This window comes from Ambystoma mexicanum, chromosome 3q, assembly GCF_040938575.1.
Source record: "Ambystoma mexicanum isolate Mex_15411 chromosome 3q, UKY_AmexF1_1, whole genome shotgun sequence".
In the NCBI taxonomy this organism is placed as follows: Eukaryota; Metazoa; Chordata; class Amphibia; order Caudata; family Ambystomatidae; genus Ambystoma; species Ambystoma mexicanum.
Genome location: NC_090926.1, coordinates 262,559,717 through 262,582,394, shown reverse-complemented (window position 1 = coordinate 262,582,394; position 22,678 = coordinate 262,559,717). Strand labels below are relative to the sequence as shown.

At 46.6% G+C, this 22,678-nt stretch overlaps 1 protein-coding gene across 1 annotated transcript in view; it reads right to left on the bottom strand.

The window, feature by feature from the left end:
- Nucleotides 1-22,678, bottom strand: part of MMP19 (matrix metallopeptidase 19) — a 61,932-nt gene that overhangs the window by 20,295 nt on the left and 18,959 nt on the right. Inside the window, exons 2-4 of the mRNA XM_069653707.1 lie at nucleotides 5,531-5,619; nucleotides 1,815-1,945; nucleotides 697-909 (exon numbers count right to left, since the gene is read on the bottom strand). Of these exons, the coding sequence (XP_069509808.1) occupies nucleotides 697-909; nucleotides 1,815-1,945; nucleotides 5,531-5,619 (433 nt within the window). The remainder of the gene's footprint in view (nucleotides 1-696; nucleotides 910-1,814; nucleotides 1,946-5,530; nucleotides 5,620-22,678) is intronic.

Sequence of the window (22,678 nt, the reverse complement as noted above, 5' to 3'; positions counted from 1 at the left end):
GTTTTTTTATTGACAGTTCAAAGATTCAACGCTAATGTAGGTAAAAGAAGGGAAGAATAATCTGAACCCTTGAATAGTGAAGTGACTACAATTCTTTCTCCTGATGAATGTTCCTCACTTAAAGATAGCGAACAGAAACATGTTGAGCCATACCCTATATACAATAATGTATTAGGGCTAAAAAGAAAACAGGTTGCATAAATAACTACCACAAGAAGAATTTGAGATTCTCTCTTATCTCTCAACCAACTCTATGTTATAGAGCTTCAATAATAGCAAAAAGCAATGTCACAGACTATTTTTTATAATAGTTTTTATATGTATTAATGATTGAATTCATGTGATACTATGTTTGTATTTTTTATATAATGTGCATAATAAAAATTGATGTATTTTTCTAGATAATTGTAGACTCTGTGAACTGTCAAAATATCCAAATACCTTCACAATTGTGTGATATTACCCATACCCTGAAAAAGATAGGGATTTCACTATTGAGTTAGTGTTAAGCGGGATCTCTCCCCCCCCCCAAAATTTATAGAAACGTCACTTGTCAGCATGCAAAGGTTTGCTAATATATCTCAGTGTTTTTCAAAATAGGGCAAACTTTGTCCTGGTGATAATACCATGCAAATTTGCACTTGCACCAGTGCAAAGTTACTATAATCTGGACCCTGGTACGCAACAGTGAATTACCGGGTCCATCGAAGGGACGTGAGCAGCCTGCACCCCGTCGATGGAAGGATATGCGTATATCGGCGAGCCCACGTTTGACCTCTCGAAAGGTCAGTGGTGTGACGTCACTCCAGTACTTGAAGGCTGATTGGATAGCAATGCGAGCCGAGCTGGTTGTCATGTCTGGGGTGTAATTATGAATCCGGTATGTTAAATTCTTCTTTCGCCAACGACCTATGAATAAAAAGACATACATTTCCGTTTGTATCTTTGTACAAAAGAGCTTTATTTGTATTGTAAGGGAACTGATGCGGGCTCCGGTGAATATGTGTTTGAAAGGTTTTCAAACGTTTTTTTTTTTTCATGGCAGAAACAGACTGTACAATAACCCCACTGGCAGAACTCAGTTCATGCCATGCCGTGACTGACCACTAGAAACCACCATCTCCCTCTTCTCCATCCCCAGGGCTGCTGCGACTGCCGCATGGAGCACTTCCGGGGCAAGCAGCCTGTGGCTGTTACTGAATTGGTAAACCAAGCACATGCTACCATTTCCAATACAGCACAGCACTCTGCTATGGTGCCATCGTCCCAAACCAGTGGGCCGTTAAGCATGGGTGAAAACTTTTGATTTTTCGCTAAGGGGCAGAACCAAACTTTGATTTGCACTATGGGGGCAGAAATTCCCAAACCGAGTGAACAGGGGAAGCCATGTCCAACCCCAGGTCAAAACAACACTTTTTACGTACATTTAGCAGCAGGAGTTGGGAAAAAGCCATAGCATTTGCTGGCAGGCCGAAACATATAGCAACTCAGCAACAGCCGCCTAACCTGATGAGCTATCTTTCCAACATTCTGCTTTAGAATTCCTCCCACCCCAACCCTGCCCCAGCCCTCTACTCTGCACACAGCTTTGCCATGAACCCACCCACCTCCCAATCAGGGTTGAGGTGACACTGAAGAGGCTGCTCACTTTGAAGAGAGCATCACGTGCTAATTTGGCAAGATACACGCTAATGCGTCACCAAGCCTGAGCCCAGCACGCGAGGAGCCGGACCGGAAGCCCTGTCACTCGGAGGAACAATGAACGCGGCTTTTCCCCCATTTGCTAAAAGGATGGCAGGACCATGCCCCCTCACCTAGATGGAGGTACTTAAAGGTCTTTTGGTTGAAGGGGTCGTCCATGCCACAGCGAGGCTGCCTCATCTGCTCCAACGTTTCTTCGTCCACCAGCCCCGTCACAGCCAGCCCGGATGCTGCTTGGAAAGATCTGGAAGAGAAAGGAAGATAGGAAGTCAGCAGAGGACTGCGCTGACAACCCAGAACCTTCTTTCCCTGGCCTGATTTCCTTGTCAGTTCTGCTCCATTCTTTGTCGTTCTCTCAGGGAAAACGGAATCTTTGAGATAAGTACATTCTCGGCAAGCTGCACAAGCTATGACGTAGCCAGCACTTTCCCGTACATAACTGCAGCATACCACAGAACACCTCCATAAATAAATAAATCACCAGCCAATACATATATAGAAGAAACCCATGTCGTGTTCTAAACAAGGCCTTTACATTAAACATGTTTGCTATGGAGCGCATTGCAAGGGCGTTGTCACTGCACACCCAACGCTGGTCAATGGGCCGGCTCGTGCCGGGCCTGGGATCCGGCATCAGATGTCTCCCCGGATCTCCGACCCGGCCTGCCTCAGCCCTGACCAGGCTTTGCCGAGCGCCCAACTTTGCCAAGGGAAGCTGGGGGCTCAGTGATGTAATCTGCCCTGTGCGCCTTTCCCCAGCCGTCATTTGCACGTTTGCAGAACCTATCTGCCTAGCCCGCTTTCTCTCTGGCCTGAAAGGGACACCACTGAATCAATGGGCAATGACTGTCACTGGGGTGGGGGCCATCACTGTTAAGAGCAGGCGTTCTACATGCTGGACACCAGCAGAATTTTGGGTGCACCACTGCCATGGAAATGATTTAAAGTGGAATTGGTGTACAGTGTGGAGTTTGAAAAGAAGCAGCATGAAAGAAATTGCACCATTAAAAACATTATTTGAGCGCAGTTCAACTGCCAGCTCTGCCCCCTCGGAACTCTGCCCCTTCCTCCAAACTCCACCCCCACCACAGTCCTTGCGGGACCCCCTTTTACATGTGTCAATTTCCTCCACTGCGCACGCCATGACTGTTTCGGGGTGCTGAACGCTAGCAAATACTAAGGCCATTCAGCAGAGACTGCCCAGATTGTTCAGGTGTGTCGCCCGCCGAGCGTTTGCGGCACGCCCTATCAGCCAATCAGAGCTCAGGCACAGCTGGGCACACTGGACCATGTCTCCTGCCGCATTCATGGCGCTGCCCCGGCATACCTCGAACACAACCCGAGCTTCTCCAATCTCACTCGGACTTCTAGGGTCAGCGCCGTCTGAAAGGCGATATCTTCCGCTTTGACGCTCTCCCATGGGAGGCTGTCTCTTTCTTGTGTAGGCCTCAGGCTTTGGAACTGCTTGGCGCACCGCCTTGCACAGCACTTCGCCTCGCTCAGTACACCACTGCAACATTTTCCAGACGTCAAGGCACCCTTTGACCATTCCAAAGTAGAATGACCATCATGGCTGTGGGATTGTATAGATAATGTACTTTCGTCGGTGACATTTCATTTAAGCTTTATCTCTTTCCCTCTCCCTCTCTCTCCCTCTCTCCCCCTCTCTAACTCCCTCTATCCCCCTCTCTCCTATCCCCCTCTCTCTCTTCCCCTCTCTCTCTCCCTCTTTCTCACCCCCTCTCCCTCCCTCTCGCTCTCTCTTCCCGCTCTCTCTTCCCCTCTCCCTCTCCCCCTCTCTCTCTCTCTCTCCTCCCTCTCTCTCTCTTCCCCTCCCTCTCTCTCTTTCTCTCTCTCTATTCCTCTCTCTCTCCCTCTCGCCCTCTCTCCCTCTCTCTTTGCCTCTTTCTCTCTCCCCCTCTCTCTCTCTCTCCCCCTCTCTCTCTTCCCCTCTCTCTCTCCCTCTTTCTCTCCCCCTCTCTCCCTCCCTCTCGCTCTCTCTTCCCGCTCTCCCTTTCCCTCTCCCTCTCCCCCTCTCTCTCTCTCTCTCCCCTTTCTCTCTCTCTTCCCCTCCCTCTCTCTCTTTCTCGCTCTCTCTTCCTCTCTCTCTCCCTCTAGCTCTCTCTCCCTCTCTCTTTCCCTCTTTCCCTTTCCCCCTCTCTCTCTCTTTCTCACTCTCTCTCTCTTCCTCCCTCTTTCTCCCCCTCCCTTTCTCTCTCCCTCCCCCACTCTTCCCCTCTCTCTCCCTCTCTCTCTCTCTCCCTCCCCTCTCCCTCCCTCCCTCTCTCTCTCTGCATAGGCCTTCATCCTCTAAAATGACCCCATCCCACTAATCACCCTAATACCCCAGTTTAACAGGTCCTTTTCTAAGGAAGTTGGGGCGTTTCTTGGTACATCTTGTAACCCCCGCTTTCCCTGTGAATCTTGCAATACAAGAAACCTTTGTCTGAAGAAAGTGAAAACAAAGTTGTCCCTTGTTTAACATAAAACATTGGGTGTGTCCTCATAAAGAAGCAATTCAGTGCTCCAGCAAGTAAACTTTGCACCAGTGCAAAAAAAGAGCACACCTATCTTGCACCAGTATTGCTGTTTGCATAATAGAGAAATAACTGTTTGCTGATGACGTAATGTAGCCTTAATGACTAATGAAGGGTGTATTGTGGGATAATGACCCACCCCAAGGTTATGGCTCAGGGTGGAGCTGAGAGACTTACATTGGGACGGGTTCCATATCCCTGGCATTAATGACCGCTTCTGAGGTCTTAAGGCTACGTTCGGAGTTGTGGTACCAAAGTAAACATGTTAGTTTGATAGTGAGTTAAGTAAATAGACAAAATGTGCTATTGAATTGAATGTTGATTTATGTTGTCATTTTTCATCAACAATCTTGTTTTTACATGTAATGTTCTCTGTTGTTTCCTTGTCTGCATCTGTAGTCACAATGCTTTAAATGCAGTCAATACCAGTGGTTATTCACTACATTCTGAGCATTCTGATTGGCTGATAGGAGGTCAATAATGACTTCCCTGTGCTGATGAAGCATTAGAGTCTGCACCAGAAGTCTCTCTTGTGTGGTAGGTTGCCATTGCCCGAGTTACTGTCCCCAAGCTGAAGAAGAGAGCCTCTAACAAGGGCGGAGGTCACCTATCGCCCTAGAGAGCCCTCTGGTGCAGGCTCTGGTGCAGGTATATCTTGTACAAAGGGTAAAAAGGGAAGCCTCACATAGGGCTCTCTGTGACAAAGGGCCTCATTACGAGTGGGCCGGTATTCTGGCAGTAAATCCACCCGAATACCGCCCAACAGAATCACTGTTACCGCCACTTGGACTGGTGGAATTACTGCTGGATTACAAGTGGCGATGTCAGAGCTAATACTTGATTGGACTCTATGGGGCATTTTAAGCAGAATTACATGATGCCGTAGGTAAATCCCGCACTCGAGGGCCATACTCGAAGTATGGCAGTGCAGGAAAAGTGGTGGGAATTCTGTTGCCGCCAATCTTTTCCCACACAGCCATACTTGGAATGAGCCCCAACGTTTGTCCATGAGCCCTTGTCCAGTGCGCGGTGTGTACACATCACCATGGGATGTTTGGAATGCTGCCATTTACAAGTGGTTAGAACCTGCATTCCGAGCTTGTTGATTGACTAGATAGCCGGAAACAATGAGAAGAACACAGGAAAAGCAGGGCATGCAGGCTTCTACTGACAGGGTTTGCTCTGGTGCAATGCTTTCACAGTATGGCCTGGGGTGCAAAGACTCTTGAGAGATCATGGGGTCACCATGGCCATGTTCTTGTGACACCACCCATCGGCGTTCCTTCACCTACCTCAGGGCTTCCTCAATGTCCGCGCTCTGGAACTCGTAGGATAGGCTTTCCAAGGGCTTCTGCAGGTACCCGAACTGCAGCAGGTACCGCTGTGGAGGAAGGAAAACAGAGCCTCAGTCACAGATAGGCAGTGGGGGCTCAGGAGAGACAGATGACCAGTTTAGGCCACAAACCCCAAAACAGTGACAAAACATCAGATGCACCTATGGTTTTGGCTATGGGGAGGACTGACATGTTTAACCCCATTAAATCAGACCAATAACCCCCCCTCCCTTAAAAGAAGAGATTACCAGAAATACTGTTGCAGCGCACCCTCGCCGATTCGCAGATATATTCAAATGTTCCAATCAGGACCTGACCATTGGTCCAATTGGTCCAGACCTTGATCAATAGAATCTTTAGAGCCAAAATACATACTTTACTGCACATGAATTACTAGCTCGAAAATATTTATATCAACAAAAAGAACCACACCATGTTTTAAAATGAAACTATATGTGCACTCCCCTAGTAATTAAATGATTACCATCAAACCCAGGATCCTGCCCCACTTTCCGGGAATGGAGCTCAGCTGGCTAGGATGGAAGCAAGCACTTGCACCCAGTGTTATGCACACAGCCCTCCACACATGAGTAAAACCCAGACACACATTTGGTGCCTGGGACTTTATGGAGTGCTGTATGTCTGACATTCCACCCGCATCTTTGACTTTTGATAGTATCTCATATCTCCAAGCCGCAACAGCTTATGTGTATATGTCCAACGTTCATCAAGATGGCTTCACAGCTTTCCTTATACACCTGCGCTCACTTGAATAGCCAACCTTCAGACTCAGAACTTTGCTAACTAAGGAGCTGTGTCTCTGCATATCCAATATTAATGTTTATGTATTTACCTGGACAAATTTCACCACCATGACTTTGCAGAATGATATAGGATTAGCGAGTTTCCTTCGTGTGTACTCAACACAGATCACACTGATCACACAGCTCACAACATTTGAGATATCTAAGCAGCCATATTTGTATGTGTCCATTTTTTTCTAATATTGCCTGGACCTTTTGTATTTGTATGCAGGTGTGTGGGGGTTGCAGGTGGCACCGTGTAATTGCAGGATTTGGTATCGCTTACCACACATTATATGTTATGTTACCAGTAGGAGGTGAAGGTACGCATACATATGTAATGTTGTGCTCACACTTGGAGTTTGTACTAATCACCATATGTGTTAAAAGAATGTACCCTTTTGTTAAAAGAAGAGGCCTTCTCTTTATACAGCGGCGTTTAAGACCTGCTGACCTGGCAAGAACTTGTTTTTAACAGAAGAATTGTGTTTGGTCACTGTATGTCGAAGCATGCTGAGCCTGCTAAAACTATCTGCAGATTACGGGTGGGGAAGGAATGAGTAAGCACAGCCTCGTGCACAGAGATAAGGACACAGAGGGGCACGAGAGAGAGCGAATAACAGATAACAGGAAACCACAATAGCAGATGTTGAACTGTTGACCGTTGATGCAAAGTCATGACTGGGAGGAACCGCCTTGTGGTGGACATAATCTATGTGCAGCAATGTATGACAATGTAAAACAGATGGGTATAAAAGGACCACGATGTGCAGGGGAAAGGGCGGCACTTTGACGACTTGCTTTGCGAGACGGTTGAACTTGTGGCCCATTCGCGAATGCTTGTGTGTTAATAAAGCAATGTTTACTCAACTCTTTTCTGTTTGAGTTTTTATAGGGTCCCTTTTGTACTGATTATGGTGACGGCGAGAAATCGCACCCACAATTTTGGTGTCAGAAGTGGGATGCGAAGGAGCGACAGTCCGTCACTGGGTGAGGAACGCCGCGGCGGAACCGGAGAAGGAATTGATCACGGGGCCCCAACAACTGAATCCGCACCTTTGATTGCAACCAACGCGTCATCCTTGTTTTTCCGGCTCCGTTGGCGGTGGAACAGCAGGCTGTCGCCCTTCGGGTCCGGAACACTCTGGCGGGACCCTTAAAATAAGTGGTATGGACGGATGCATGATGGAATAAGGAAATAATGATTCAGGGTTTGTGAAGAGGACGGTGGTAAGTCCGTCTATGAAGAAGTAATATTGAAATGATGATATGATATGTTAGATACGCCAGGAGGATGTATTATTATTGTTAGCCAATAGGTGCATATTTGGGAAAGGTGAGTGTTTTAGGCAATTGCGGTATACCGCCAAGATGGGTCAAACAGCTTCCCACAAGGGAGGTATAGGCAAGAGACACTATGCCCCCCTTGAAGGAACCCCTGCATTTGATATGTTGATTAAACATGGATTGAACTCGACATTGTTTTTAAGGGAGTGGTCTGAATATACAAAAGATTAGATTGAACATGATTGGCCAGATACCGGGTCCTTTGACATAGACCGCATATCCAAAATAGAAATAGAGTTAGTAAAAAGACGGGTTAGACCCGCACAGTTTGAGGCTATACGACTATGGAGGGTAGAAGCAATGCGCAGGCGCAATGCTCAGAATAAACAAAAAGCAAAGGAGCAGAAGAGAACGGTAAATCAAAAATTACATGATCTAGAGATAAAAGAGAAGGGTGAGAGGCTAGATCAGTTGGATAGACATATGATGATTAAGAACAGTGGGGGTATGTATCCTGCCGTGCCGGTGCCTCGATATGAAGATGTGATAGGGCTAGAAGCAGAACAAACAACGACTGAATTATTGTTTCCAGGAGCTACAGCTCCACCGGCAGACAGTGAGGGTGAAAGGGTGGAATTCCCAATGAAGTATGGAGACCCAGATAGGTTGATAGACCATAGGAGAACGACTACTGTAGAAAAGGATAGAGATGGAGACTTGCAAATCCTTATGACCCGGCTGTATGGCACACCCCTCAATGACAGCCTACGGGACCAATTGGGGCGTTTGACACCTTTGGAATTTAGGACAGTGGCCACTAAACTATATACCTTTCATGAGGGTAACTGTAAATTGAGAGGACAGAGTACTGCGGATCTGCCCTCAGCATATCAGGACGCTGTCGCGTTACTACCAGTGACTGCGTCCAGTGTTCAGTTATGGGGATGTATGTCCGACATAATAGCGGAAGTCATAAGGGGCGGTGTTGAATGGGAGAAGGAAAAGAGGGCATGGGAAAGAGAGGTGAGGGAAAGAGAGGCTAAACTCAAAGATGCAGACCAGGCGGGCCAAAACGTAGCTAATCGTATGATAGCATCCATACACTCGCAGTCCATGTCCACCCTGGTGAGTCTGATGGAGGGCCTTGGCTGGCCTATACAAGTAAACGTAATTAAATATCTTCTTATTAGGGTGGATGATATAGAAGAGGAAAAGGAGCCTAGATATGTGTCCCAGTGGAATAGGATTAGGACGGAATTGGATAAGAAACTGCTATCTAATATAAGAGTGGATGATTCAGGGGTGGAAGAATGGAGGATGGCTAAGGTGGAGAAACTATTAAAAGATTATAAAAAAATAAAAGAGAAAGCTCTTAGTCATCAATCCTCTGTTTCGCCACCAGCGCAGGCCCCTGTGAGTGAACAAACAAATACGGAAAAGTTACTATTAATGCCAATGAGAGAGTGCCAACCCACCATAGAGGCAGCCACTGGTAACATGATGCGCACCTATGTGTATGTCCCTTTATCCCGAATTGAATTAATGCATATCACCAAGTCCATCCCCGACCCCCGTATAGACCCGGCAGGATTCTACAAAGAAGTAGGAAAGTTATTCAGACCAGGGTTATTTACCGTAGAGGATGTAGATAACATATTGTTAGCCATTGTCCCAGAAGAAATATGGACCCCCTTTCGTGCCAAAGACAATGAAACAATAAAATGGAAAGATGTAATGGATGCGAGCAAAAATAGAAAACTGCATGAGGAATATCCTGAACCCCTAAGGGGGCATGGCATGGCAGTCCTGAGGGCTCTAGAAAAGGTGTTACCCCCATTTGATGTGAATGTGGAGAAACTGTCCGCTGTGATACAGGGTGCAAGTGAGGAAGTAGCACAGTACTTTCTGCGTTATGAAGCAGCATTCAAAGCGCACAGTGGGCTAGAGATAGGGTCTGAAACGGGCCAACAGTACTTTGCCACAAACTTTGTAGAGGGGCTCCACGGGCCAATTCAGGAGAACATTAGGAGGGCAGAAAGTACATGGATGACTAGAAACCCCCGGGATCTCCTCGAAATGGCTAGGTATTACGAAAGAGGGGAAAGAGTGAAGGGACAACAAAAGGCACGACAAGAGAAGGATTTAAAAACCAAAGTGTTGATGCAACAGTTGCATCAAGGGCCCCAAGGCAGGTATAACTACAATTATAACGGCCCGTCACAGGGCTATAGTAGCAACATGATAGGGGGCCAAGGGACAGGAAGAGGTACAGTGCAAGGAGGTGCGCTATATGGGAGGAGGGATGGGCTACCCCAAGATGTATGTGCCTTCTGCAAGAGACCCGGACACTGGAAATCCCAGTGTCCCCAGAGTGGTGGGAGAGGAAGGGGCGTACGGCCCCCTTCACAGACAACATTTGCCCCAGGAAATAGGACTGGTGGGTACGGCAACCAAGACAATAGAATGTTTAAACCCCCTCAACCCAATGCATTTGACGGACAAGCAAGAGGGGATGTTCCCTGGCCGGCCCCGCCTCCCCCCAATCTACTGTATCAGCCACGACAAACGACACAAGTGCAAGGTGTATGCCAGGGTGAAGAATGTGGAGAAGGGGTATACTATAACGATGATTTTCAGGATAACACAAGCGATATGTCCTGAGGATGCCGGAATGAGATAGCGGGAGTGGTGCAGGTTCCTATAGACCAAAGGGGGCCTTATGCCTCTATTAGGATCGGCCCCCACCGAAACTTGAGATGTCTGGTAGACACGGGAGCTGGAAACAGTTCCGTGAATATCAGAGCCGTCCCCGCTGTCCCATTATCGGATAAAAGCAAGGTATCAGTTGGATTTGGGGGAAATCCAATAAAGACTCCTGTAAGTGAAATAGTAGAAGCGGAACTTCATGGGGTAAAATGGGAGAATGGGTGGCTATTGACCAATCACTGCCCAGAAAACTTGTTAGGTATTGATGCATTAAAAACGCTAGGGGCCACAATATATTGCTCCCCCCAGGGAGTGAGAATGACCATAAGCAAACCTATGAGTATGATAGGAGTAATGCAAACCCTGCCCCCGGAACTCCAAGACATCCCGAATGAACTATGGGCCACTCATGGGAATGATGTAGGAGTGTTGGATGTTTCCCCAGTAGTAATCAAACTAAAGCCTGGTGCCAGGTTGCCCAGGATAAAACAATATCGCATATCACACGAGGGAGAGCAGGCACTATATCAAATAGTACAGGACATGATACGATTAGGGGTGGTAGAGCCAACAAATGATAGCCCTTGTAACTCTCCGATCCTTCCAGTACACAAGAAAGGTGATGAAGCGGTACCCTATCGTTTCATTATTGATTTGAGGGAGATAAACAAAATAGTAGAACCCAGATATCCAGTTGTCCCTAATATTTCAAGTGTACTCACTTTATTTCCCAAAACAGCGAAATGGTTTACGGTAATTGATTTGAAAAATGCCTTCTTCAGCATTCCTATTGCCGAAGAAAGCAGGTACCTGTTTAGTTTCACTCTTCGAGATAGACAGTATCGATTTACTAGAGCCCCGCAGGGATATACAGAAAGTCCCGCCATATTCAGCCAAGCACTAAAAACACAGATGGATAACCTAGCCCTACCCGATAACACTGCTCTGATACAATATGTTGATGATTTGCTATTATGTGCAGCCACCGAAGAGGAATGCCATTATGTGACCAGATTGGTGCTAATGCACTTAGCAGAGAATAAGCACAAGGTAGCCCTAGCCAAAATGCAGTATGTAAAACAAAAGGTCCATTATTTAGGCTTTGAGCTGTCCGAAGAGGGGCGAACCCTGTCTACTGATCGCATTGCTTTGATACAGTCCATAAAAGGTCCAGACACGGCAAAGGGTCTCCGAAGGATAATTGGTGTTTTATCCTACTGTAGGCACTGGATTCCTGAATTCTCTGTATTGATCCAGCCCATGCTAAAAGCCTTAAAAGAAGTACAAGAAAACGGCCCATTAGAATGGACACCTGAGATGGAAAAAGCCCTGACAGCTATGAAAGATGTTCTATGCCACGCACCGGCCTTAGGCACACCTGATTATACTAAGAGATTTTGCCTTTTTGTTGATGAACAGGAAGGTTGCGCTGTGTCAGTCTTGACACAGGAACAAGGGGGTAAACAGAGACCATGTGCATATTTTTCTAGCACTCTGGACTCAGTAGCTCGAGGCCTACCCCCATGCATGAGAGCAGTAGCTGCAGCAGCGACAGCCCTAAAACAAAGTGCAGGTATCATCCTAGGGAGTGAAGTAACAGTAAAGGTTCCACATACGGTAGATGTTCTTCTGAATAGAGTGCATACACAGCATTTGACTACAGCTAGACTCACACAGTATGAGATGATCCTGTTTGCCAGTAATGTAAAAATTGAACGGTGTAACACTTTTAATCCAGCGACACTGCTTCCTTTGCCCACCTCACCTGATGACATTAGGCATGATTGTGTGATCCAAATGGAAGAACACACTAAGGGTAGAGCAGACCTGCAAGACACCCCGCTGGTTGATAATGAGGGTATATTATTCTGTGATGGTTCCTGTTTCAAACTGCCAAATGGGGAGACAACAGCAGGGTATGCAGTAACTACAGGGGAACGGTTGATTGAGAGTGGGAAAGTGTGTGAAAAATCGGCCCAGGCAGCATAAATAATTGCGCTAACGAGAGCATTAGTGTTAAGCAGCGGTATGAAAGTGACAATTTATACTGATTCAGCCTACGCTCATGGGGTGGTTTCCAGTTTTGGTAAACTCTGGGGAAAGCGTGGGTCTTTAACCTCCCAAGGTGATACTATTAAACATGCCCGATTGATTGCTGAATTATTGCAAGCCCTTACGCTGCCCAAAATGGTGGCCATAGTGAAGTGCTCAGCGCATAAAAAAACACTGGATTATGTCACGCAGGGAAATTCTTTGGCTGACCAGATGGCTAAACTAGCTGCCACAAGGGACACTCGGTGGGAAGCCCGACAGCTCATAGTGGGGAGGGATGTGACTATGGAAGGGACGAAGGAGCGCGTAAAGGAAATCCAAGCAGATGCAACCATTGAAGAAAGACTATCTTGGCACAAGGGTGATCAATATGAGGAGACGGTAGATGGGCTATGGGCACATACCAAAACGAACACCTGGGTACTACCTGACGCATACTTACCTGTGATAGTGAGCGTGGCTCATGGTCCAACCCACGGTAACGCAAGAACTATGGAAGAAGTTTTAAGTACTGTGTGGTACAACAAAAGATTGGGAATGTATTGTCGCCAATGGGCAAAACAATGTGAAATATGTGTTTTATATAATGTGGGGAAAGGTGTACCGGCCCCTGCGGGCCACAGTAAGTTACCCACCTGCCCTTTTGTGGTGGTGTATATGGACTTTATACAGCTGGAGCCTGTAAATAAACATTCCTACTGTTTGGTGATGAAATGTGGGTTCTCAGGATGGGTGGAAGCATATCCCCTGCGGGACAATAGTGCCACCTCCACAGCACAATGCATATTGAAACACTGGGTGCCCTTGTATACGGTCCCCAGATATCTATGGTCTGACAATGGGACTCATTTTACTGGTGAAGTAGTACACAAAGTTTGCAAGGCCCTTGGTATTGATCAACGTTTCCACGCAGTTTTTCATCCTCAATCAGCTGGGATTATAGAGGGCACAAATAAGGTACTGAAGAACAAACTGGCAAAGGCTTGTGCTGAAATGGGACTGAAATGGCCGGATGCATTGCCTATTGCATTATTGAGTATGCGTACTATGCCTAAGCGTACACATGGTTTATCTCCTTTCGAAATTGTTATGGGGCGCCCACCAAGTATTGGGACCCCCATATCACCTAAGAGATTGTCTGAGCAAGCATGGCCTGCATTACAACAGTACTGTATTGGGTTAACTAATAGACTGATTTCTATTAATGCACAGGTGAACTCAGTAGCTCCATCTCCTCTGATAGGAGAAGGTCACGACGTGCAGCCCGGTGACTGGGTTGTTATAAAAGCCTTCGATCGCACCAGCGGACTGCAACCCAGATGGAGGGGCCCGTTTCAGGTGCTCCTCGCAACACAAACTGCGGTAAAAGTTGATGGCAAACCGCACTGGTACCACGTGAATCACGTCAAGAAGACGCTTCCATTACTGATTCCTCCGGAAAAGGGAACCAACCAACCCCAGGTTGCAACAGTACTGCCAGACGCCATTAGTAGGTGTGCCCATCGTCTCCGATCCCGTGACGTGTATGTGCCAAGCAACGTGTAAGGACACTGTTTTGAACTTTGATCATTAGGGAGATGAACATTTGGACTCTCTTGTTGGTTTTAGCAGAATTGTGCCTTACTGAAGACGACGGGCTTGTAGCCTGAAGGGCCTTCGGCGTTCCCCTCCTGGGACAGGCACTACGAGACGTGGGACAGATCGGATGAAGGTTTTCAGTGAGACCTACCACTATTAGAGTAATAAGGACACTGGTGCTTTAAATAGGGGATATTGCTATATCGCTAGGTTGCAACTGATATACGCTGTATACTGAGCCATATACTGAACTATGTCTACACCCGTGTATGCTGGTTTAGTCCCTGAACGGATAAGTGTATGCTCCTCAAACACAGAAGGTAAGAGGAAAATACCAGTTTGTACCACAAGAGGCAAAATTTTGTTTTCTGTATGCACGATAGTAGTACTAATAGCATTTGCCATAATATTCTGGTATCTGGAACATCCATCTAGATATGAATTAAAGAACCTGTTGCCCGAGTCAAATGAAACAGGGAGAACAGATTGGGTCAAGAGCAGGAATCGAGATGCCTATGACCAACACGACCCGGAAGACTATGCTAAAAATGAATACGTGAAGATAATAAACACAACATATGGGGTAGTGAATAAAACTGATTGCTGGGTCTGCACCCACATGCCCCGACATAGCAGTGAAGGCATCCCAGTGTACGCATCGCCAGTTACTGAGGATGCCGGGTGTACATTAATTTACATGAGAATAGTGTCAGCACAGCAATACATGATACCGAATACCGCTTGTTATGTTAGAGGAGAGAACAAAACCCTTCTAAAGGAAAAGATACGCTATAAAATCAAAACTGAGGGAATCGGGCTTGCACCTGCTATGGTACAGATAGTAAGAGAACCTCCTCCCCCTATCACCATCACACAAGAGTTTAGGCCAAAGAATATATGTTTTAAGAGGAGCGCAAGAGGTAATCAAAGAATGATCTCGGGGTGCAGTCAAATGGTGAATCTAAATAACTACACGAAGGGATTGTTACAGATTGAAGGACATGCCTACGTCTGTAACAAGAGGGCTTATTTGTGGTTAGCCAAAGATTTTGTTGGGGTATGTTACATAGCCAGAATAATGCCGGCTGTGATGGTATATGCCCCGTCTACTCTGCATAAAGAAATACACAGCAGAAATAAACGAGCAGTAAACCCAAAAATTCCTACGTATCAACCTACAGGATGGGAAACGTTTATAGATCTGATGGGGGTCCTGGTTCCTCCAGCGGGCATCTTTATGAACAGTCAAGAAATCCTAAAGCTAAACAGGGCCCTTGAGTTCGTAATCGAAGAATCTGCAGACCTAATGGAAAACATCACTTATGAAATGAAAGCAATTCGGCTAGTGGCTCTCCAAAATAGGTATGTCTTAGACATACTCACTGCAGAAAGGGGCGGAGTCTGTTTTTTGGTGGGATCCCAATGCTGTGTTTACATACCAGAAGGGAGTACAGGAATCCTGGATGGAGTAAACAAACTGCATAAAGTGGCGGATAGCATCCACCAGGAGGAAGGGTCAGGAGATAGCTGGTGGATGAAGCTCCTGAAAGAAATTGGATGGCAACTTCTTACGCCTATACTGGTTCTAGCGGCAATAGTTGTAGGAATTTGTCTCTGCATCCAATGCTTCCCGGTATGTGTGTCGTGCTGTGTTTCCATGTGTTCTTCCAGCATAACGTGCCTAAATCCAATGGATAAAAGCCATGTACAACAGGAATTTTTTGACATGGGAGGCCTGGAGAAGATTATGGTACATACAGTATGTGATGATGTTGCTTTCCTGCCATCTGCTTATGCTAGGACTGTTTAGATTGATGCTCAAGTGTAAGCAAAGGGTGGATTGAAGGTACGCATACATATGTAATGTTGTGCTCACACTTGGAGTTTGTACTAATCACCATATGTGTTAAAAGAATGTACCCTTTTGTTAAAAGAAGAGGCCTTCTCTTTATACAGCGGCGTTTAAGACCTGCTGACCTGGCAAGAACTTGTTTTTAACAGAAGAATTGTGTTTGGTCACTGTATGTCGAAGCATGCTGAGCCTGCTAAAACTATCTGCAGATTACGGGTGGGGAAGGAATGAGTAAGCACAGCCTCGTGCACAGAGATAAGGACACAGAGGGGCACGAGAGAGAGCGAATAACAGATAACAGGAAACCACAATAGCAGATGTTGAACTGTTGACCGTTGATGCAAAGTCATGACTGGGAGGAACCGCCTTGTGGTGGACATAATCTATGTGCAGCAATGTATGACAATGTAAAACAGATGGGTATAAAAGGACCACGATGTGCAGGGGAAAGGGCGGCACTTTGACGACTTGCTTTGCGAGACGGTTGAACTTGTGGCCCATTCGCGAATGCTTGTGTGTTAATAAAGCAATGTTTACTCAACTCTTTTCTGTTTGAGTTTTTATAGGGTCCCTTTTGTACTGATTATGGTGACGGCGAGAAATCGCACCCACAGAGGGTCTCCAGGCGCTCACGTGGCTCTGTAAGAAAGCAGGTCGGGTAAGTTAGTTAGGGAAAAGGGAGTAGGACTGAGGTTGTGCTTTTCTGTTGGTGCTTGCAGAACCAGGAGAAACTGACGCCTGTGAGGGTCTGCTTTCTAGGTGTGTACGGATTGTGTGCACTGGGGCTGTTTTGTCAATAGGGGTAATGTCCAGTGGCTGAGATGTTTGCTTGCGGCAGTTCAATTTTAGTGGGTTTTTGGCTTGTGTGTTTGCGAGAGGTGACATGATCCATTGGATCCTGTGATACATTTGTGGGTATGCTGGAGAGCAGCATGAAGTGGGTAAGATTAGTGGTTGGTATGATGTGTTCAATTTTTATTTTCAGGGTTCGTGCTGTTGTTGGATGGTCTCGTGTTCGTAGTGATAATGCTGGGAGTTCCTGGTTTATGTTAATCACTGTGAGTTAAATATCCAGGTTTTCCTGTCTTTTCTGAAGGTGATGTGGTCTTCTGTCGTTCTTATCTCCTTCGTGATTGTTTTCCCTTGATTGGCAATTGGACATGAGAATGCAGTTCCTCTGATTTCCTTTTTTCGCACAGTTTCATTCCGATCTGGAGGTCATCGCTTGATCTTAGGTCTCTTCCTAGTTTCTAGAGGTTGATCTTGACTTGGAGGAAATTGGCTCCTTGTCTGTGCAGTGATTTGTGGGCGGTGCAAAGGGCTTTCAATTGTATGCGTTTTTTCACTGGGTGCCAGTGTAGGCTTCTCAGGGCTGGTGTGATGTGGTCTCTTCTGTTTAGTCTCACGAGAATCCTTGCTGCAGTGTTTTGTATGTCTTGGCGTTTTTTAGTGAGGCGTTCTGCCAGCCCAAGGTACAGGCCGTTAGTTTAGTCAATTCTTGATTGCAAGGGTTTTGTGTGCTTGCCCTCAGGGGGGTGAGATCATTATTTTTGTTTTGGTCAGGTTAAGCTCGAGGTTGTTGATTGCCATCCAGCTGTATATGTCAGTGAGGCCGTTTTTCAGGGTGTTGTTTGGGTCTTAAGCTCTGGTTATCTTGACGATGGGTTGGGTGTCATCTGCATAGTTGTAGGTGGTCAGCCCATGGTTTTTAATGATTTTCATTAAGTGGGACTTGTAGATGTTGAATGGGAGTGGGGAGAGGCTAGAGCCTTGCGGTACACCACAGCAGATGGTTTTAGTGTTAGAGGTAAATGGCGGTAGGTAAGTTCATTCCATTTGGTTGGTGAAGAAGGATTTTAGCCATTGTAAAGCAGAGCTTTTTCCCCCGCATTTCTCCAGTCTCTCGACTAGTCTTGTGTGTCTGATTGTGTCGAACGTGGCACATATGTCCAGTATTATGATGGCAGATTGTATGTTGTTGTCTGCATTTATTTGTAGGTTGTCCCATATGGATCGAAGTGCTAATTCAGTTCCTCTCATGGGTCTAAAGCTGACTTGCAAGTGCCCGAGTATTCCATTCATTTCTACGTGGTTGCATAGAATTTTGCATGCATGGTTCTCCATCAGTTTAGTTGGGTTGGGTAGGTTAGATATAGGTCTGTAGCTGGTGAGATGTAACTGAGGAATTCATTTATAGATGTCTGGGAGGCATGGGTTGCTTTGGGATCCAGTGAGGTTGGTGCTGTTTGTTAGTGTGGATAAGTATTTTTCAATTATGGGTTCAAATTGATTGAAATGTGTTATGGTCAGTGGTTTTCCAGTTGTTGGTAGTTCCGTACTTGTGGTTGATTTTATTGTTGTGTGGCTTGCTTCAATGGTCTGTTGCATTGTTTCCGTTTTTTTTCTTAGGTAGTTGTTGATGTCACATAGTGCTTGAGATGGTATGATGCCGTTGTAGCAGGATGTAGGGTTTGATGATTTTGAACAGTTGTTTTGAGGGTTGGTTGCCCAACATTCATAATAAGCATTTAAAACTATAAAAGGGCACCAAGTGTGCGTCCAATTTATATATTCAAGGAGTGTCTGCATTGGAAATGGATGAAGGCAGATTTTGTGTGCTTGCCTTTTGGCATCACGAATTTAAGAAGCAGGGGTTCTGTCCATCCACGCTTGTATAGAGGGTCCCCCAATAGCTGGGGCTCAATCCCACCACTCCCACACTTTCAGCATGAAAGAGCTAAAACAGAAGCAGCCCTTACAGAAAACATGCTGCATGGAAACTGCAAGTGTTGGGCCACAGGCCTCGTGAGAGGACTGTTTCTTACAATTGTATTCTGTACTAAGAATCTGGACAACTGTCTTGAGCTTGTTCTGCTTGCTAGGAAAATAAAAAAAGAAGGTTAAGAAAAATCACATCCCTCCTGGCTTCTAAAGGAGTGTGTTTCATCTGAGAAAACTACAATAAATACAGAACGCAGCAGCAAGACTACTCCTCAGACTCACTAAAAGAGAACACATCACACTAGCACTGACAACACTACATTGGCTACCAGTCAAAAAAGGAATCTTCCCCAAAACACTCTGCATAACACACAGAGCAATCCACTGCCACGGAGCGGAATTCATACAGGGAAAACTCTCCATCTACAAACCAACCTGAATACTAAGGTACAGCAACGACATTTGCCTTGAACTGACACAATACGCAAATCACACATTCAGGGGATCAGCATCGTCCTGCATAGAAGTTAGACATTGGAACTCGTCCCAAAGGAAATACCAACAACAGAAGATCACTTAAAATGCAGGAAACTGTTGAAAACATGGCTCTTTAACTCGCCAAGCTAAACAGGGAAAACCAGCAAAGAAAACAGCCAACACAACACAATTAGAAACTCTAAAACTGGATCACCCAGAAAAATAAAACCCCCTGACATCAATCACCATAGAATAATATTAACCCAAAGGATCAACCCAACCCACAGAAAAAGACTCAACAACTGCCGACTAACTGCCTAATACTCTGCATGCCCACCCGCCAACACTGAAGAAACCAGACGCAAACCTGTGCCACAAAAAACAAAAACACTGCAAACCACAAGCAATCGACTGACTCTCCACAACACCGAAGACACCCATAAATTACCCATATAAGTCCAAAAACCCCACAACGTTGATCAACTAAAAACAAACCAGCACACAGTGACAGATTTTTCCTGAACTGAAGCTACCAATAGCACATCAAAGCTCTCTTGCGCTTTTCCCTCTCAATCCCACTAACTAACCCCTTCCAAGCCCCTTCCTTTTCAGATCCGCCAGAGCACCAAGAGACCAGGCAGCGGTGTGTATTGGCAATCACCATAACATAACATCTCTTCCACTCCTGTCTATGATCCGCTAGAAAATAGTGCCTACACATCATTTACTCACTTCTAGAGTCACTAAATGAACAGCCATGTTCTACTGCCGCCCTGTTTTGTGGTTCAGTTTTCGGACCCATAACTGTGGCTCCTCCTTACTCCCAAAATGCATCACCTGTCACTTTGACAGACAGGGCAGCTGCTGCACCTAAACTTAACCCAGCCCCCAAACTTCCCCATAGAATAACAATGAACACAGTCGGGTGAAACACCTTCACAGAAGATGTCCACAAACCTTCCAGATCAGAGCAGGGATGCTGTTGGGCATCAGGGTCACTTCCTCAAGGATCACCTTACTGCGACATCCAATACTGTGGCTCAATTGTCCCGCTGTGCCTTAAAACACTTACCTTCTCCCAACGCCTCCTTCCTGAAAGTGCACTGGTTCTGTGCATGTTGTCGCCATGCCCAGGGCCCCCTCGTCTCTAAGCCTCTCCTTTCCTTACTTCTGTTGCTTATACCGGAAGCGGATGCATTCTGTTCCCACTGCAAAGGGAACCGGACTTTCACCACCCGCGCTCTCTGTTTTCTTTAGGTGCCAGGACACAGCAGGCCTCATTATGCCCACATGCACTGAGGACATCCCAATGACCCCCATTTTTCCCTCTTATAGGCCATGGCAAACTTTACCATGGTACCTTGACCGCGGTATGGTGACACTCTTCCGCTTCTGGCTTTCCAAAAGAGGAACTGGGAAGGCGCTTTCATTGTAGGACACTTCTTTCGCTCGCCTGCTGGCTGCATCTCCTCCAATGATACTAGGCAGAGAAGTCTTGGGGAGTCTGGCGTAGCACCCACAGCAGCTAGTCCTGCTGAAGCCCTCACTGGCTGGTGCATGTGGTCGTGGACACTGGACCCCAGCCATGAATCATCTTGGTGAAAGGCGCTGTGAGTATCCTGCCTGTGGGTTCTTTGAAAGTCAAGCCTTAAAAGGGAGATGTGAGAGGCGGGTCTGCCTGAATCAGCCTTGCCCGGACTGCCCACACTAAGGTGCCTTAACCGAAATCACATGCAAGTGCAGCAAGAATGAGGATGTCTTTTGAGCACCAGTGGCTGGGAGAAGCCCTGGGCACCTCTACAGAAGAGCTTACTCCCTTGTGGTAGGACTTCGCTGGGTCAGGTCGCTCAGGTAGTACCCCCAGGATATAGCCCTGTGATGAAGTTCTGCTACGACCCTCCCACCCCAACTCACCTGCACTGCGGCAGAGCCAAGGCCGAAAACACCCAGGGGGTGATGAGGGTGATCAAGACTCAGTGAAGCTCCGACAACATACACTTTGGGACAAAGAAACCCTTTCGCATGATGTAGATATTAAAATAATAACTACTGCGAAAGAGTTCAAGACGGGAGACAGCTGTGAGTATCAGGCGGCAGGCAATTTGGCAACAGAGGCTGCAGGCTGGCCTACACAGCAGCTCAGGGTTAGGAATCGTTGTCTCAGTGATAGTTGGTGGGTTTAAAGCACTGGTCGAGGCGTCTCAGGCAAAGTTACCGATTGCAGTGTAACAACAGTCAGCAGTGAAATCGGTTGCAGCTCGAGGGACTCAAATGGCTCGAAAATGTCCTTTAAGGTTGACGTTGGTAGATGCTTGTCGATGCACACCTCCTTGCTTCTTCACTGGGCTTGTGTCATCCTTTAAGGCAGATGGCCCAAAGGTGAGGCGAGTGTTGTAGGCAGCTGCCTTGACCTTTTTTGCTTCAGAGACTCTCTGGCACTTCCCACCTAGGAAGCTTGCTGCAGAGCCTATCAGGACATGCTGCGTACTGCTGGGTACCTGCTCTGAAGCTGCTGGAGGGTCTTCTGGATTCAATATCTCCCTCTGTTCCCTGGGAGATGTTTAGGGGAGGGATCTTGCTTCCCTCTTTGGAAATCCCGGCCTTCCTTTAGTAGTGGAAGCTGTAAGGCAGACTGTACCTTCAGTCAAGGTCCAAAGCTGAGTTGTTCTTGTTACTTCTTATGAACTCTTCAGATGATTTGCCCAAAGGAGGGGCTCAGCCCTCTTTTCAAGCCAAACGGGCTTCATTGATTGGTGTAGGCTAAGACTACCTTAATGAACCAATCCTGGGTCCTCACCAACAATCTCATGTATGCATGAGGTCATAACCAGAGTGCTTTGCAACAGAAAAGGTAAAGGGGTGAAATATGTAATACTAACTCACACCCATCTTCCTGTCTGTTGTGGATCGAAAGGGCTCTTTAGTTAATGGAGCTCTCTGTAGTTCCTGATTGAAGCAGCAGGTCTCCCTTGAAGCTGTGGTGGCAACAGACTTCCTGGCGCCATCAATCTACATACATGTACCTTCAGAATGGGGTCCCCCTGCGGGGATGACTACTGTAATACATGCAGTCCAGACATTGTATGCCACTATCCACTGATACTAAAGGTGGAAGCTGGTGTCAGGTTGACACAGTGCATATCAAAGGTTTTTGGGGTTTCCTGTCTCCTTTGGTAACCTCTGAGACCAGGCCCCATGTGGTCCTGTTTGAAGTATACTCTATTAGTATGTTAATTGCGGCCACCATCTCCAGTACTAAACAAAAGGACATGGCGGATTCGTGGAGCCTTTGTTAGTTAATTATGCTGGCCATGTCAGGAATAAGGTTTAGCCCTCACCCTTCTGAGATGACATGGTGTAATCCTGGCTGTCATATCCCAACGAAACATGACAGGGAGACTGCGCCTGTAGGCTGTATCCACCCAGAGTACACAGGTCTATGTGTATGTTGTGCAGTGAGCATAGGATAATGTGTGCAGATTAGCCCCCCACATTTTCCAGAGGTGAATCTATCATCATTCAATTTCATTTAAAATTTCAAAAAAGCCCAGGCGAGCACACACCCAGCGCGCGGGTGGTCGGATTCCTCACACGCACACACATGCAATAGTTCTCACTGTGTGCAATGCA